This window comes from Neophocaena asiaeorientalis, unplaced genomic scaffold (genome assembly GCF_003031525.2).
Source record: "Neophocaena asiaeorientalis asiaeorientalis breed wild unplaced genomic scaffold, Neophocaena_asiaeorientalis_V1.1 scaffold127, whole genome shotgun sequence".
Classification (NCBI taxonomy): Eukaryota; Metazoa; Chordata; class Mammalia; order Artiodactyla; family Phocoenidae; genus Neophocaena; species Neophocaena asiaeorientalis.
The window spans coordinates 6,287,298-6,306,112 of record NW_020175414.1 but is presented as its reverse complement, the minus strand read 5'-3'; the positions used below and the strand labels follow the sequence as shown (position 1 = coordinate 6,306,112).

At 37.1% G+C, this 18,815-nt stretch overlaps 1 protein-coding gene and 1 pseudogene across 1 annotated transcript in view; both read right to left on the bottom strand.

Annotated features, from left to right (window-relative positions):
• Window positions 1-2,857: 2,857 nt before the first annotated feature.
• Window positions 2,858-18,815, bottom strand: part of TDRD3 (tudor domain containing 3) — a 161,334-nt gene continuing 145,376 nt past the window's right edge. Inside the window, exons 13-14 of the mRNA XM_024767216.1 lie at window positions 8,731-8,856; window positions 2,858-3,111 (exon numbers count right to left, since the gene is read on the bottom strand). Of these exons, the coding sequence (XP_024622984.1) occupies window positions 8,740-8,856 (117 nt within the window). The 3' untranslated portion in view covers window positions 2,858-3,111; window positions 8,731-8,739. The remainder of the gene's footprint in view (window positions 3,112-8,730; window positions 8,857-18,815) is intronic.
• Window positions 15,848-18,601, bottom strand: LOC112414655 (trimethylguanosine synthase pseudogene; annotated as a pseudogene).

Genomic DNA, 18,815 nt, shown 5'->3' with positions numbered 1-18,815 from the left:
CCCAATGTGAAACTAAATATGATGCCATCATAATTCTCTCAAATTATAATGTCTATGACTCTGGAATATATAATGTGGACCTGACAATACCAGCAAGCAATGTCTTGATATTTTTAACCTACATGGTCAGTCTAACCATGGTCATAAAATTGACTTTCTATTATCTGGAAAGAAGGCAGATGGAAAAATTAGCAAGGAAAAAAGACCTCACCATGTGCCAGAAGAATCCACGCTACTGCCCAGAGAACACCCTCAGATGACTCAGAAAAAATCTCATAACATAAGAAGTTTTAATACCAGGATTTCTACGTTCTGGATGGGGGTGGGAGTTCTCCATTATGCAGACAACCTGCCCTCTTGGAAAATGGGGGCTGAAAGTGCCTGTCTTCATTTTCAAGTATTTCCCTAAGAGTTCTTTATTTGTATCCTTATTTTTAAATTTCCATTTTCCCTTTGACTGCTGTTTCACCCCATGCTCTTGTGGGCAGAATCTCTAATATAAGCAAATAAACAACAAAACAAACAAATAGCACCTCTTTAAGCCCCATATTCTCTAAGTAGCAACCCAGTTTTTCCTGGTATTTCTCTAGCCCAGAAGGATCCCAAATCCTTCAAAGCAGTCACTGTGCTACTAGTATGTTTCATACCTGTGCTCTCAAAGGAGAGAAACTGAATGAGAAGAAAAAAAATGTTCCCCAAATATGTCTCTTTCTCATTCTTGTCATTTCTCAGATTAGGAAACACTTAAAACTAATTAGTAAGCTTTGCTTTGAGAATGCAAGAGACCCTTTCAGAGGCCTCTCTTACTGAAGCAGTTGATGATAACCCTATGTTCTTTTTTTATTCCAGTTTTATTGAGATATAATTGAAAAACATTCTGTAAGTTTCAGGTGTATAGCAGAATGATTTGACTTACATGCATCATGAAATGATTACCCCAGTAAGTTTGGTGAACATCAATCATCTCATACAGATATAAAATTAAAGAAATAGAAATATTTTTTCTTTCTGACAAGAACTCTTAGGATTTACTTTTTTAACAACTTTCATATATAACTACAGCAGGGTTAATTATATTTATCATATTGTACATTACATCCCTAGTACATATTTATCTTATAACTAGGAGTTTGTACTTTTTGATCACCTCATCCAATTCCCTCCAACCCCCTTCCTCCCTCTCTGGTAATGACAAATCTGATCTCTTTTCTTATGAATTTGTTTTTGAAGTATAATTGACCTACAATACCATGTTAGTTCACAGTACACAACATAGTAATTTGATGTTTCTGTGCATTTCAAAATGATCACCATAATATGTCTAGTTACCATTTGTCACCATACAAAGACATTACATAATTATTGGCTATATTCCCCACACTGTACATTTCACACCCATGACTCATTTATTTTGTAACTGAAAGTCTGTACCTCTTAATCTCTCTCACCTATTTCTTTCCTCCCTCCACTCCCATTCCCTCTGGCAACCACCTGTTTGTTCTCTGTATCTATGAGTCTGTTTCTCTTTTGTTATGTTTATTTAGTTGTTGTGTTTTTTAGATTCCACATATAAGTGAAATCATATGGTCTTTGTCTTTCTCTGTCTCACTTATTTCACTTAGCATAATACCCTCTAGGTCCATTCATGTCGTTGCAAAAGGCAAGATTCCATTCTTTTTTTTTTTTTTTTGCAGTACGCAGGCCTCTCACTGTTGTGGCCTCTCACTGTTGTGGCCTCTCCTGTTGCGGAGCACAGGCTCCGGACGCACAGGCTCAGCGGCCATGGCTCACGGGCCCAGCTGCCCCGCAGCATGTGGGATCTTCCCGGACCAGGGCACGAACCCGTGTCCCCTGCATCGGCAGGTGGACTCTCAACCACTGCGCCACCAGGGAAGTCCTCTCCTTATTTCTTTTTAACTACTCACTTCTTACTTCATAGGACTAAGACTATTATTTTTGTCCTATTAAGAGTTTGTAGTTTAGACGTACTGGTTCTCTGTAATGGACATTCTGGTTGCTTCTCCAACACCTCTCTCTCTCCTTTCGGCAAGTATCCTGACTTTCAGATATATATCCTCTGCCTCAAATCGAATATGCTTCCAGGAAAGCAGATGGCCCCCACTTGTAAGGCTGGGGCACTTGGATCAGGCCTAAACTAACCCACAGACCCTTGTTGAAGTTTCTGGTTCATAGGTTGAAAAGTCACACGATACAGGTAAATGTGGCCTGAGTGTGAAAGCTTCATTTCTCTTCTAAGTGCACTTCTGGAAGGGACCCCAACCGCATCCCTGGATTTAATAGCTCAGGAAGCTGTAGCCATCCTGGGCTCACATGGGGCAGCCTGCTGTAGAATGCTTATGCCAGAGAGAGCAGAAATGAGATGCAAAGCATCAGGATTTTTCATGACAACTCTGAGTCACTAAATTAAACCAGCTGAAATCTACTGTGCTTCTGGTAGTGAAGTCAGTCAGTACTTTAGTGTTTAAGCCAGTTTGAGCTGTGTTTTCTGTTATCTGCAACCAGATGCATCTTAAAAGATCCACTGCACATTTTATAAGGAAGGGAATGCCTGTTTTTCAATCAAATTACATTAATAGAGTGCTAAAACAACATATACAAGTTTTGAATATTTTTTGCTGTCATATTTAGTAGTGTTACCATACTAAGAACTGCTATTTGGCTTCAGGTTGTTTTGTAAGAAATGTGGCAAGCTGTGTAAGTCAGTTTATTCTGTAATTACAGGGAGGCATCAGTATGCTGTAATTGCCATTCTACAGAAGGCAATTAGTATGGGGTTAGTACCAGATGAACGAGAAAAATAACATTCAGCAAATAAAACATACAGCAAAACAATGTATTTAATAGTGCACTGGTTTTATTGATGGCAGAAGAAAAAATTCTTTCACTTGTAAAAGGTATTTGCTTAATTTATTGTATTTTTTCCCCCATTCTTTATGTGGGTTGAATTTTTGCCCCTAAAATCTGTCTTTTAGTTCTCCAAATAATAATATCCACCATGGCTCCATCTTATTCTGAAGGGCAAGTAGGAGGTCTATCAACAGGTTTTGACCAGGATGTTTCAGTCAAACAGCTCCTTTCTTCACAAAGACTCTATTTAAAAAGAGAGGAAGAAAGTGAAACTGGACCCTCAAATTGACTTTTCCATACGCAAGATACACTGCTGAAACTTACCTGTAAATGTGAAGTGTTTGTATAAGTATCAATAGATCACAAGTAGAGCAAATTGGACACTGTTAATTCATAAACATACTGATTTATAAATAAACTGATTTATAATTTCTATAAATCAGTATGTAAACAAAAAGCAAAATATTTTAAATAATTTTTTCGTCTAGAAATTCTTGAAGTACATCTCTGTCACTGTTAGTCCCTCTATTGCTAGCATGTGCACTTCAGGAATTCGGATTCACTGAGTAGAGTTTAACAGAGGATGACCTAAAAAAGATGCAGTCTGCCAATGCACTTCTACCCCTATTCTACCCACCTCCATTTCCCCTTTGAACACCTTTGAGCTGGTTTAGTCTCACAAGTAATTTACTTGAGTCTGTCGCCTCCCCCTGCCTGCCCCCCACCTTTATCAGATACCACTCTAGTAGAAGCACTCTGGGTGGTGACAACAGAAAAGGCTGAGAGAGGTGGTGAGAGAAGCCTTGTTTGCTTCAGTCCTATTTCAGTCTCATGGATGAAAGAATGGTTGGGCAGGGATGGGTAGCATTCCCACGGCTGCATTCAAACAGCGCAGAAGTCTTCTGAGGTAAATAGTCTCCTGATTAGAAAATAAAGAGCTTTGGGTGCTATTATCCTCACACGATGCCTATCCAGCTGGCATCACGGGGTCCTGTAATAATAGCTATCTTTATGGCAATCACTTCCCTGACCTTGATTTGAAAAATTTTGCAAAAAGATGCTGATCTAGATTGTCAAAAAAAAAAAAAAAAGCCATTTAAAAATCCATCTTTTACCAGCTACAAATGGTGCTAAAACCTGGACCTTAGAAAATAAACAAAGTCATGGTATTTATATAGTAGTCTATGCTTAGCTATTGGTTTCAAGGTTTCTGGTTAATATGCAAAACTGTGAAGACTACTCTTTCATGAAACAAATAAGAAACTAGAGATAAAATTAAAAGTGAGTCACCATTTATTAAACCACTTTGCATACTTAGCCTTAACCTCCATGGCACTAGGGAGCTTCCTGCTGATGTGTGTGACAAGGTCTTTCTACACAGGTCTGCCATTTCTCTCTTTTTACAGCAGGACACGAGGCTGTAACTCTTTGACTGGACCAGTGCAATAGCTTCTTAGATTCTTTCCCTCCTGGTGTTGTAATCCATCCTACATCCAACAGCAATATTTCTTTTTTTTTTAATTGAGGTATTGTTAATTTACAATGTTGTGTTAGTTTCAAGTGTACAGCAAAGTGCATCAACCATATGTACACATATATCTCCTCTTTTCTGGACTTCCTTCCCATTTAGGTCACCACAGAGCATTGAGTAGAGTTCCCTGTGCTATACAGTAGGTTCTCATTAGTTCTCTATTTTATACCTAGTAGTATATATATGTCATAACAGCAATATTTCTTAAGCTTAATTTTAATCATATAATTCTTATTCAGAAGTTCATGATAGCACCGAACACATCAAAGTCAAACTCTTAACGTGTCTAAAGCCGTACTCTTCTGCCACCACCAATAACTGGTATCTAATTCCTACGACTCCAATAATGTCAGAGACCTCTCCAAATGCACATAGTTCTGGTCATTTTCATTGAATAAATAACTATGTATACTTTCTCTATCCATATATGCTCTTATCTCTAAGTTGTCTGTAACAATGACGAGCCCAGGAACTAGAGGTTTTGGGCCCTCTCTCCCCTCAGGGGGTGAATCTGACTTGCCAGCACTCTCTCAGACCTAGGCCTATTTCCCACATTGCCCCCAGAGACCTCCTCCTCCACTGAGCCCTAACTCCCAGCTATCTCTTGCTTTTGCTAAGCACTGATGTTGTCCTTAGTACCAGGCTCAAGCAGAATCTAATTCCCTTTCCACTTTTGGGGAAGTATATGAGTATGTAGGGGTGGGCGGTGGTGGCGATGGTATAGAAGGCTTGTAAAAAACCTTCTTAGGATAATCAAAGAATGTAAATTACACATCAACAACTTTAAATCTTTGATTTAATACATTGATTTAAAAAACACTTACTTCACAGCTGCTATGGGTCATTCATCACCTAGCAAAGTACCCAAAACATAAAGATTATGACTACGAAATTATGTTCTTTGTAAGTGATAAAAGAAAGTGTCTTAAGTGTTTCTTACTATCTTGAATAATTTTAAATAACAAGATCTTACAAAAATTTCAGCATATATTAGAATTCATGCTTATATTTGCTGGAAGTCAAATGGCTGGATACAGTGTATATCTTCTTTTTAAATGTTTAAGTTAAATGGAAACCAGGAGTGAGGAAATAAAAACAAAATACACTACCAAATGTAAAATAGACAGCTAGTGGGAAGCACAGGGAGATCAGCTCCGTGCTTTGTGACCACCTAGAGGGGTGGGTGGGATAGGAAGGGTGGGAGGGAGATGCAAGAGGGAGGGGATATGGGGATACATGTATGCATGTGGCTGATTCACTCTGCTGTACAACAGAAACTAACACAGTATCGTGAAGCAATTATACTCCAATAAAGATGTATTAAAAATAATAAAAAAATAAAAGGCCTATGCTAAAAACCTTTCATTTAAAATTATATCTTAAGAAAAAAAAGTAATAAATATATCAACTTAAAAAAAAAGAAAATAATATATTCAGTTGTGTGACAAAAGCAAAAAGTATAATTCTTATTGCTGAACCTCCCATTCAAAGATAGTATATTTAATTCTACTTCATAATTTTTCATAACATATGTTTGAACTAAGTACAAAAATGAATAAATAAGTTTTTTCAACCAAGATCACATGTGTCTTACTAATTAATTTTTAGAGTAAATTTTGCAGTGAGGTTTTTCTAGTGATACCATCATGGGACTGTCCCCCACCAAAATTAATTTTCTTACTGTGAGGATTTCCATGTCAACAGTATAATCCAAAGCAAGCATCTGGGAAAGATGGAAGTTTTAGCTCAGGGAACATAGAGAACCACTTAGATTGTAACGTTTTAGTTGATTAGGAACAATTTGCACTGTACAGTTTGATACGAATAAGCTACAATTACCCCAGGGCTATGGTTTATAATTTACTTTTAAGCAGTGTACTCTTTTTCAAAGGAACGTTTTGATGGAACCCTAATGTATAAAACATATGAAAGACACTAAAGAAGAGGCCAGAGGACTGAGAGTTCTACCCATTGGCTACACTCTTACTCACTCCCACCATCTTCTCTCTACTTCTAGCCCTCCCTTCAACAGCCCTAAGGCACCCTTGAAGAGCCCTAGAGTCCTGCATCCACTGTCCTAGAGCAATCAGAGGGTTGAGAACCTTTGGCCTCATTTTAAAACCTGTTTTAAACAATTTAGAAGACCCTGTAAAGCTAACAGGGAATTCTGTTTTCATTTACCTTAAATAAGATTTAATTATAAGCACACTGAGCTTATTTTAAAAGTGGATGTTCAACCGTGCACAATGTAAAGTTGCTGAAGTCCTTACGTATACTTTGATTCTGCTTTGGTCAATTCTTGCATGCTACAGAAAAATGCCCAAAGTCAAGAAGTAGCTCTTCTGTGATACTGTGGGCAAAAGGTCACGTTTGTTTACTTGACAGCCTTGTATTAAGTGCAAAGAAAAACCAACGATAAGAGGGAAAAAGGTGCTATACTGGCTTACTCGGGTAAATGAGAAGTCAAATAGCATCAGGCTTCTGCTCCAGGCACACTATTACATAAGGAGCAAAGGGCTAGAAAATACAGGAAAACATTTTTTTCATTTAGGATGACAGAACTAATTTTTAACCAATGAAAGAGCTTTGGGGAAGCTGCAGGAGATATAAGACTCTGGAACAGTGCTGTCCAGAAATATAATGTGAGACATACGTAATTCTTACTTTTCTAGTAGCCACATTAAAAAGTAAAAATAAACAGGTGAAATTATTATAATAACTTTTTATTTAACCCAATCTATTAAAATATTATCATTTTGATATATAAATAATAAAAATTATTGAGTTTTTTTTCAAACTAAGTCTGAAATCTGGTATGCATTTTTTATTTATAGCACATCTCAATTCAGGCTAGCTGCATTTCAAGTGCTAAACAGTCTTGGCTGGTTTGAGAGTCACACAGTAGGGGACAAATACAATGTGGATAACAGCATTATCAGAATGAACAGCTGAAATAAGGAATTGGGAACAATTTCTTAAAAATTCTCAATAGTCTTGCTACTAAGAAGAGACTAAGAAAAAAGATATAAAGTCTAAAATAGTCTTATGTGATGTATAACAAAAGCTGTAATGGGAAAACTCTAATTATTAAAAAAAAAATATTCAAAAACCCTGGCATAAGGAAAAAATAGAAATGTTACCAGAGATGGTGAAAGTATTTCTTTCTAAAAACATATTAAGAAGTAAGGTCTTTGTTCATCAAAATGAGAATGTCTTAGATTGGTCCTATAATTTGCTGACTTTGTTATATTTCTCTTCCTTCCTACTGAAGATGATTTTCAGATACCACCTCTCTTTCTGAAACTCTAAGATGAAAGTTTCTGTACTGACAGCATAAGGCCCCAAAATTACATCTCAATAAGCAGTCATGTTGTCTTCATCCAATTCCTGAAGATATATATGAAACATTTCCTCTTTCTTAAAAAGGACTGAAAGCAATTAAACAAAAAATAAACTCAATTACCCAGGTTGATAATTATTTAGTCCTTTGTTTTCTTTCATCTTCTTCCTGCTTTCAAACCTATAGTCATTTCACTGATTGTCATCACCTCCAATAGAAAAGAGTAGGTATAGAGAAAAAAGGGGATTAGGGATAGCATTTGCAGGGAAAGGTTTGGAGAAAAAGTAGTTTGTACTATGGTATTATCTTAAATACTTTATAATTGAAAGTAGTTTTAAAACATTAGTTTTCTTCTATTACAGGCAAACCCCAGAGACACTGAGGGCTCAGTTCCAGACCATCACAATAAAGTGAATATCGCGATAAAATAATCACCCTAAGTTTTTGGTTTCCCAGTGCATATAAAAGTTATATTTACACTATACTGTTGTCTATTGAGTGTGCAATAGCATTATGTCTAAAAAGCGATGTACATGTCTTAATTAAAAATACTTTACTGCTAAAAAGTGCTAACCATCATCTGAGCCTTCAGTGAGTCATAATCATTTTGCAATAGTAACATGAAAGATCACTGACTACAGATCACCATAACAAATATAATAATAGTAAGTTTGAAATATTGTGAGGATTACCAAAATGTGACACAGAGACAGAAAAGTGAGCAAATGCTGTTAGAAAAATGGCACTGATAGAATTGCTTGATGCTGGGTTGCCAGAAACTTCCAATTTGTAAAAAATGCAGTATCTGTGAAGTGCAATACAATGAAGCACAATAAAATGAGGTAGGTCTATATGTTATTATGAAATACTATATATATATAATATTTATATATTATTACATATAATAATATATTATATATAACTGGACTTATATATTTAACATGATAGTATCTTTCTTTACATGGAAAGCTCCTCACAATGTCAACTTTACCTTCTCACATTAGGTCCGAGCCCGGGGAGGTTGGTAGAACTGCTGGGTTGGCCGAGTGGATCGTCTTGGCTGGCCATCACCTCCTCTACGGAATTCAAGAGTTTGGTCATAGGTGGCTTCTTCTTCCTATTTGCAAAGAGTAGTGATTTAACATGTTCAAAACAGTTCCAAGTTTCCTACATTAAATACATTTTATGGTCCCCATTTTGATATACCCTCTTAGAAGCTGCCCTGGGATTCACATCTGTCAACTTTTATAATAGTAGGCGGCAGGGGAAAGAAAAAAAAAGGCAAGGACATTGTTAAAACTCTTTTGGTCCTTGTTAATAGAAGGATGAAATTTATAGTAGTAACATTAGAATCAAATTTAATTCTAGAAAAGGAAATTATTTCCACATAATATTATGGTTATCTCCTCAAATGACTTGACACAATGTGGTGAAAACACAGAAAAGCGAGCAATGTAATACAAGTTTAATTGAATATTTGGGCTTCTAAATATTTCCAGGTATTTATCATGGAAAGGGGTTTTAGTAAGATATGGAAAAGGGACTGAGGAGCCAGAGAATGTTCACCAGCTGTTTGTCCTCATCTGATGAAATCTCCAACATCGTTAAGAACCTTACATCTAGAGACAGGAAAAAAATAATGGATTGGAATGAGGAGAGAAATACAATTTACATATAAAGAAAGCTTCATGCAAGACACAGCAATCGCCACAGTAAGACGCAAACTGTTTTCTTCTCATATTCTTTCTTACTAAGGGGGTAGAACCAGCAACTCAAGGAATGGCATGGATAAATTAGTATAAGCAGAATAAACAGCAGAAACAGTATAGTTAATTACAATATTTGAAAAGGACTTAGAAGCAACAGAAATGTAGCCAAAAGCCACACTGGTTTCTTACTGAGTGCTGCCACCCTGTTATTTTAGTGTTTTAAATTAATGCACCTGTGAAGTATGCTCCCTTCATAGAGAGAAAAAAATTGGCTCTCATTTTTGTTTATGAAAGAAAAAGTATCTATTTCAAAAGCAGAGTTTAAATTCCAGCTGAATTATCAGAGTACAATAATTTGCATGATTTAGGAAATTTATCCTATTTCTTCCTCTTCCTCCTTAATCGTTGAATCTTCTGTCCCAAAAGATTGCTTTCCTTTGACCCTAAAAGCAAATGGAGTTATATGAAGGACTGAGTTCTATTCTTTAATTTTTACAGATCAACTATTGCAATTATACTTGATGCAAGTAGAAAGATGCTATGATAATTTGATCAAATCCTATTATTTAGAAATGATATTTAATATTTGGCACGAACATATCACTCATTAATAGGCATTCTCCACAGTATTCTTAAGAACCGTTATCTCCATTTTATATAAAGGACACTGAAGTCCAGGAAAGCTTTGTGACTTTGCCCTAATACTTCGAAGATAAATCTGAGTTTTGATTCAGACACTGATATTTAAATCCTTAAGTCTCCGTCTGCATGTAAAAGAAATAAACTAATTGCCCCAAATTAATGATCACCCTTAAGGGGCCATCATCACCTAAATAAGAGAATAGAGAAATCTGACAAAATATCTGTCATAACTCAATAACAACATTTTAGAGACAAACTTCCAGATTAGTTCTCCTTTCTCTATGCCCCTTTCATTAATAATCAATCTCAAAATGGTTAGAAGTATCAGATATTGTGTCTATAATTTAGTAAAGCAATCAAGATGCAGGAAGAAAAATTAAAGTGCTCAGGAAAGAAGAGAAATATTTTTTTATTAATATGGTCACTGCTCTGAATGATTATTGTCAAATCTTATAGCTAAATTTGAAAAGAAACTATTTATTTTTATGACATATGACATTTGCAACTGTGCATATTAAGTGAGAAGGATAAAAATGTGTTTGCTGCTGTAGAAGGTGAAGTAATTATTCTAGGAATTAGAATGGAATATTATTATTCTCCACACCCAGCTGCAAAACTGGTTAGAGGACATCTAAAAACCTATATACTTTATCAATAAAGTATAGTATTAAAGGTAGGACACTACATTTACTGAGTGAGTGACCTGGATTTATATAATAAATATGACATTGCTATTTGAAAAACTATCTCTACTGTTTAAAAGAATCTCAGACTATACTAGCCATAACCGATTAAATGGTTCTATAGAGATGACCAACCATGAGATTTCTTTCACATTATTTGATGTCTTCACAATTATTTCATACAAAATGGAAGCAAAAAATAAAAATAATTCTGACAGCTTGGTTTTCAGTTGTCAAAGGCACAATCTTCCTCTTTTAACTTTGAAATATTCTTCCCACAGAGTAGTCGGGGGCAAACCTGGCTACCCACAAAAATCACTTCATACAGTTTAGAGCTAGTAATTTTTAGCACTGAATGAGCACCTCTTTCCATATAACACACAGCTCAATTTAATAGATCAGTTTATTTGGAGTCATCTTTGAATGAAATTTATACCTTTATCTTCTTCCCTTAGTTTCACTACTCTGTAACGGTTTTAGAACTAAAAAAAAAAAATTAATTTCACAGTTCATGAACATTTAAAAAAAATCTGACAGTATTTTGAGCTGGCACAGCCCTGGAAGGCTATCTGGTCTGTCCCCTTAGATTTGACAGATGAGGAATCTCTAAACCCAGAGAGGTGATTTTCCCAAGTCACAGAGCTCACTAGAGGAAGAGTCCAGACCAGGGCCATTTTGTTTCTAACTCAGACAAGGTTCTTTAAAAGATTGGTGATAACGTTCATAAAAATGGAACTGACCAATGCCATCTTCACCAAAGCTTTTGAGATTTAGAACCATTTTATTGGGACTCAGATTTTTGCTCACCATGCTATCAGATTTACCTGGTTTTAAAATACTAAATAAATAATATTCAAAATGCACCCTCTTTTATGCCAATATTTAGTAGTTTATTACTCCTTTTAATGAAAAGATACATATGCAATAATCATTGTGACACCAAACATGAATGAAGTGGTATGTTGAAAGGAAAAAAAGAGTCACAGCACCAATGCAAAAAGGAGATACACAACTTCACCTATAAAACACATTTGATGGGTCACAACTACACCTTTCCTGCATATCATTTTTAGTCTCTCGTTAGCACAAACTACATCTTGAGTGAGAATACAGACAAATACATTATTTCCTCATTTATAAATGAGCTGTTGGAAAAGCTCATTGTAAATCAGTTACTTCGAACCTGGAACATACTTCAGTAGGAGGTATGAAACACATTTAAATACAGGTCAGGTTCTCTGTTCCACAAATAAAGGTGATGTGCAGATAAGCATATAAACCACCACTCTAAAGAAGGTGGTGGATCTGGTGTTTCTCAACTGGGAGTGATTTCCCTACCCCACAGTGGGGGGGTGGGAGAGGTAGCCAATGTCTGGAGACATTTTTGGTTATTACAAGTTGAAGGAGTAGGTGGGGGGAGTTGTTACTACATCCAGTAGGTAGAGGCCAAGGATGCTCTCTAGGCAAATGGACGAGGAGGAAACTTCCTATTCCTAAGTGCCAGGACAGCCTGGAAAATAATTCTGAAATTCAGGAAGTTTGGGTTTGCCACCCTTTCCCTTTTCCTTTTTGGATATTTCTTCTGCCTCTATCTCTAATGCCTAAAAGCTGCATTTATGGAACTTCTGTGGGGAGGTCTCTATTCGCTGACAATACTATGTTTTCCTCTGCTTCAGCAACATGTTCATACTTACTTAACTTACTGAATTGCCTTATCTTACATTACCATTTCTTCAGCATTTTTGCACAGTCATGACTTTGTAAGGAGAAAACGATTATTGATTACTGGTGGGAGTAGGGAACAGGGATGGCAATTCTCTTCACAAAAAACTTGGAAAAACTTACTGATATTGTCACCTCTAATAGCTACTTTGTGTGAAATTTAATAAAAATTTTTCTAGTCAGTTCCTTTTAACAATTTGCACAGTAGTCACAAAAACACAAGCCAGCATACAAAATGTATACAACGTACCCTCAACAATAATCCTTGAACTCTGAATATTTTGAACACTGAAATCTTAATGAGTACATATCTCCTTGAGTGATTCACATATGAACTACTTATGAATTTCCAGACCACCTTTGACTGTCTGGTTAACTTGTGTAGTCAGTTTATAGAAATAGCAACTAATTTTAATATAAAACCTAAGCAAACAATAATTTTAAAGACAAACCTGCTTTCCCAAAACATCATGTAATAAAGGCAAAATAGGGACAGTAAAAAGATCATTGGTTGCCAAGGGCTGGGGGGATGGAGGGATGAATACGCAAAACACAGTAAGATTTTTAGGGCTGTGAAACTATCCTGTATGATACTATTATGGTAGATACATGTCCCAATACATTTGTCCAAACCCAATGTACACCATGAGTGAACCCTAATGTAAACTATGGGCTCTGGAAAATAATGATGAGTTAATGTAGGTCTATCAATTGTAACATATGTACAACTGATAGATGGTGGGGGATGTTGATGAACGGGAGAGGCTTTGCATGTGTGGGGGCAAAGAGTATGTGGGAAATCCCGTACCCCTCTCAGTTTTGCTGTGAATCTAAAACTCCTCTATAAAATAAAGTCTAAAACAAACAAAAAAAAGAGGCTGTAAAGTAGGCCACATCAGTGGGATACTTTGCGCCTCATATATTGCTGATGTGGTAGATATTTGATGAAATATTTGTTGACCTGCCTTATTAAAATGGCACATCTGGATCCATTCAGATTCTTCCTGTGGTTATCCGTAACTAAAATATGAGAATTAAATTTCTTTCACCCTTGGGATGCCATCAGCATTAATTAATGTAAGAAAACCACTTTGAAGATTACTGAGCTCTCTGAATTGGCTCTAGGTTGTATATAATTTTGATTATACCTTGGATATTCATAACATTTCCTCTTGGTTTCCACTGGAAAACTCTGACCTTTGATTTTACTTTTTAGTCCAAGTAGTGAAATAAAGTACCTCTGCCCCATTCAAAAACAAAAACAAAAATTCATGTAATGGATTCCAATAGTAGAACTTAAAATATTTTAAGTAATCTATTTTAGGTCAATTATACTAATATTCTATTATATTAGAGCAACTGAAAATTGGAGAGTAATAAAGTAATTGAAGATTATGGATAACAGCGGTGCCTACAGGAGTCAAGTATTATGATTAACACTGAACCTTAGTTTACCAATTATTCTTGTTTAAAAATATATTCCAATTCCATATTTACAACTCCACCCCAAAATAAACTGGGTCTGTCTGTGGTAGCCTGGAACCACAGACTACAAAACAGATAGTTTCTGTAAAGAACAGTTAGTCCAAAAAACTAAGAAGCTATAATTTCCTCAGGTAATTAGTACCATAACTTGAGTTAGTAGGTCTTCTGATTCATAGTCCTGTCTGCCCTTCACACTATGCTTCCAAGTAATGAGGACAAGAAATACAGACACAGTGAATGCCAGAATTGGAAGAGGATTTGGGGATAATCTAATTGAGCAAATTTAAATTTTAAAAATCATCATTATCATCATCTATTTTTGGGGTAAATGTGACACTCTTCTTTCAAATGAAATTTTATACAGAATTCCAATATAAAATAGATGGGCTCAAGTTACAGTGGGTGTTTTTACATGTGTATGTGAGCAGTATCCCCTTGGCTTTCTCTTCTTTAGTTCTTCCAAGTTCTGTAACCCCTAAAGCACAAAAACTAAAACCCAACCTGGTTCATCCTCTGCTGTACACTAGGAACCAGCTAGGTTGAGTGGCTTGATTAATATAAGAAAATGAGCTGCTGAAAGAACAGGAACGGGAACACAGGCCCCTGACTCAGTTCAGAGACCGTTGTCTTTGTGTTTTATCACAGGGAAAATCTAAACCGTGCTTTTGACTTCTATGAATTAAATTTCTCATTTGACAATACAAACTCACCTTCTATACCTAAATGGGGAAAAATAAAAATCTCAGCCTTCATTAAACATAAGCAAAATAAGCAAATTTTATGTTAATAAACTAATTTAACTGTTTTTGAAACTTTGAGTGAAATAAGATACCATTTTAGAATAAAGTATAATGCAGCATTATAATCCCTCTTTCCCTCATAGCAGTTCTAAGATAATCTGTTTAATATACCACATCTGGTAATAATTTATTTTAACCAAATATTTTGTGGCAGAAAAAAACCCCACTTTGCTCAGCCATAAAAAGGAATGAAATTGGGTCATTTGTAGAGACGTGGATGGATCTAGTGACTGTCATATAGAGTGAAGTAAGTCACAAAGAAAAAAACAAATATCGTACATTAACGCATATATGTGGAACCTAGAAAATGGTACAGATCAACTGGTTTGCAGGGCAGAAACAGAGACACAGATGTAGAGAACAAACGTATGGACACCAAGGGGGGCAGTGGCGGGGGTAGTGGTGGTGGTGTGATGAATTAGGAGAGTGGGATTGACATATATACAGTAATATGTATAAAATGGATAACTAATAAGAACCTGCTGTATAAAAAAATAATATTTAATTTAAAAAAATCACAGATGTAGAGAACAAACGTATGGACACCAAGGGGGGCAGTGGCGGGGGTAGTGGTGGTGGTGTGATGAATTAGGAGAGTGGGATTGACATATATACAGTAATATGTATAAAATGGATAACTAATAAGAACCTGCTGTATAAAAAAATAATATTTAATTTAAAAAAATGACACTGATTCAAGACAAGAAACAAAATCGGATTCAAAATCTAATTACTAAGCAACTGGTCCAAAATGCATGGCTGAGAATATAATGTTTTTTTTTTTCTTCCTTTCACTGCCATTTTAATAGAAAAAGAATATAAATTTCTATATTACAAAATATATTTCATATTTTTTTCAATAGAAACTTAAAAAACACTAACTTTATAAAATAAATGGATGTTTAAAAGCAAATTCCGGATGGTACTGCATCAATGTGGGGAAAAAGTGTATTAGGGTACAAATACCCATTTGACTATGGGTACAAAGTATCAGTGAATACAGAGAAGAAATTCCAAGTGAATAGTGTTCTGACCGCTATGATCTTTTGATCTCTATACCACCTCACTTATGATTCAGAGGCTGATCTGTAGATCAGTTCCCCCAAATAAGCAGTGATTGCCTTCAATCTATTATTAAAGTTTTGTTCTATTTCCACTTGCCCTCCAGGCCCAGCCAAGGACGCCACCTGGTTGATATTAGCATTTCTTGGAAGAAAATAAATGATATTATTAGTCATCTTCTGGGAAAGTCTGAAAAATTTCTAAGCCATCAGGAGACATCATGGTGCTGATGTCGAAGATCTCAGCGGTGGTGTAGTGTGGTCCTCCCCAAGGAGGGCTGAGAAACAGGACATCAGCCTTTACAACGAGAAGCCAGCTGCAGGAAATCTCCACAGATGAACTCAATCTTGTCCGCTACCCCATAAACTTCTGCATTACTGTGAGCAAGATTGATCTTAACAGGATCAATATCAATGGTGATCACTCTCTTTCCTGCTAAGGCAAACTGAATGGTATTTCCTCCAACTCCACAAAATGCGTCGACTACGGTGTCACACTGGAAGGACGGGCTGACCCTGCCAGCAATGTGTTCAGTGATCTCGGGTGTAACTGAAAACCAGCCCTCTCTGTCTAATCTAATCCCATCGTCAAAGGGAGAGAAGAGCCTGTATCTCTGGGCCCAGTACTTTGCCAGCTCGGGCACAGCAGTGATCTCAGGAGGCAGACCAATTCCCTTTCTTTTCTTGCTCTTCTTCTTCTTTTTATTTTCAGCTTCGGTTTCTACCTGAAGACGGTCTGGTGCAGCCTGGGTGGGGCAGTCACCCTCATCTGTCACTGCTACTTCTGTGCTGTCCCTCTCAGTTTTCTCTGTTCCCACTTCCCCAGCTGGAGACATGGCACGACGCTTTCCAGGTTCTGGCTCACTCGTCTCCAGTGGGTCATCCCCTTTTTCAACAGACACTTCTTGTTCCTCTGAACCACTGCTTGTGCAAGTATCTTGCACGTTGTTATGAGAAACTGACTCCTGCGATGCTTCCTCATCCATTGGTTCATTACCCATTTTAGGAATTTTTCTACCTTACTCAAAGTTTTGCTTTTCTTGAAAAGTTTTTCCTGGCTCTTCAGTGAAGAAGATGTGTTTGTTTTTCATATTGATTTGTCTTCTCATGTCCAAGTACTTTGACTTGTACTTCACATTCTTGTGTGGATAACTGACCCGCCGGTGACTGAAATTTGAAATTCCACCATATTTTTGTCCTGAGCCATGCTTGAATCCTAGAAGGGAACCGTCGACATCAAAGTCTGAATCCGGGTTTTCATCAATGTCCAGTTCGTGGCTCCTCTTGAATTTGCTTGGCTTCTGTTCAGGTGGATCTTTGCCATTCTCATCTCCATCAGTGCCGATGAGGTGTGGTCTGTCTTTGATTGTGTTTGCTTCTGATGACTCTTGCGAACCCTGAGCTGGTTGGCTTGTGCTTCTGTTCCCAGACAAACTGCTTTCCTTGTTCCTCCATTACATGGTTCACTTTGGCCCTAAGCAAGGCATTCTCTTCTGCTGTCCATCACAACACACAGAGGGATCTAATCGGCTCTGTTCTACATTCTCTGAATTCAGACTTACATTACTAAGTCCATCAAGAATTTCATTATGATCTTTATCACTTGAACTAGAGCTTTCGCTATCCATTGATGAAGATGGAGAAGAAAGTTCATCTGCTTTCGTGCGATTTTCGTCTTTCTTGTTGTCAACTACTGTTTTAGACACACAAGTATCAGTATCACAGCTTTGTGAAGCATCAAAAGTCCAACCCTGAGCTTCCCAATACTGCAACTGTTCCAAATAATACCAATACAGCTGGCTATAATGCTGCTCCCATTCCGCCTTTGTATTAGGGATGTTCCAGGGTTCTGAGGACGGTGTCTGACCTGCATGCTTTTCTTGCCAGCTTTGCCACAGCAGTTCCCCCCGGTATTCCTTCCAGTACTTCTCCCAGAGCTCCGTAATTTCCAGCTGTGGAGATAATGTATTTTCAGCAGGAAGATTCTCACCTTCAATGTCTTTTTCGGTTCGAAGTTTATACCTTCTGGTGTTCTCATTCTCAGATGAAGATGGATCATCTGAAGCCAAAATGTCATCTTCCTCACATTCTTGTCTCCAAGATTCTCTCTTAATTTCATCTAAGTACTCCTTTTGATGATTTTTCTCTTTTTTAACTTTGTTTCTAGTATTCATAGATACCTCAAAATTCTTATGTGCAGAAACCCTACCAAACTGAAGTGGCAGTCCCATACTTCTCATGAGTTCAGTCTCAGAATCAAGTTCACTTTCATCTGGGCCTCCGTCTTTGCTGTCACGTGACTCTGCAGTGCCCTGGGAACGACCACCTTCTTCCTCTTCTGTAGCTTGCTCTCCTGCACTGTTGCCATCGTCTTTAACGTAGTAGCCTTTTAATCCCAAACTGCACAATTTCCGATCTTCCACAAACGCCCTGGAGCAGAGGCAGAGGATGCAGGAACCCTCCCGCAGGTCTTCAAGGAAGAGACACATCTCCACCCCGGAGCTCTACTTCTCGCAGTACGTCGTAGCGCCGCAGAGGAGGCGGCCACGCAGCAAACGGCGCCGGAAGGCCTCCCAGCCGCTGTTCCGCTGCTGGGGACCGAGGGGAGGACTGGAGGCGCGCCTGGCTGGCAGGGAGGAACGGCAATATAATGTTTCAGGAGAACTCTGAGACATTTCACTGTGTTCTGATATTCTCTTTTTAGAAAAGAGAATATTCTCTAAAGTTACATAAGAATTAGGCAAGGATTATTGATGATTCTATCAGATATTAGGAAATCATCTGAATCCCTACCTCAAGGGTTTTATTCTGTACTCTGCCAACTAAAGCACTACCTAAATAAGACAACTAAACTTTAACATGGAAGAAAACTGGATGTTTCAATGACAGTTAAAGCAAATACAGTACTATCCACCATTGTCTTTCCTCTAACATCGCTAAGATCTACTATTTAATACAAAGTAAACAAGCTATT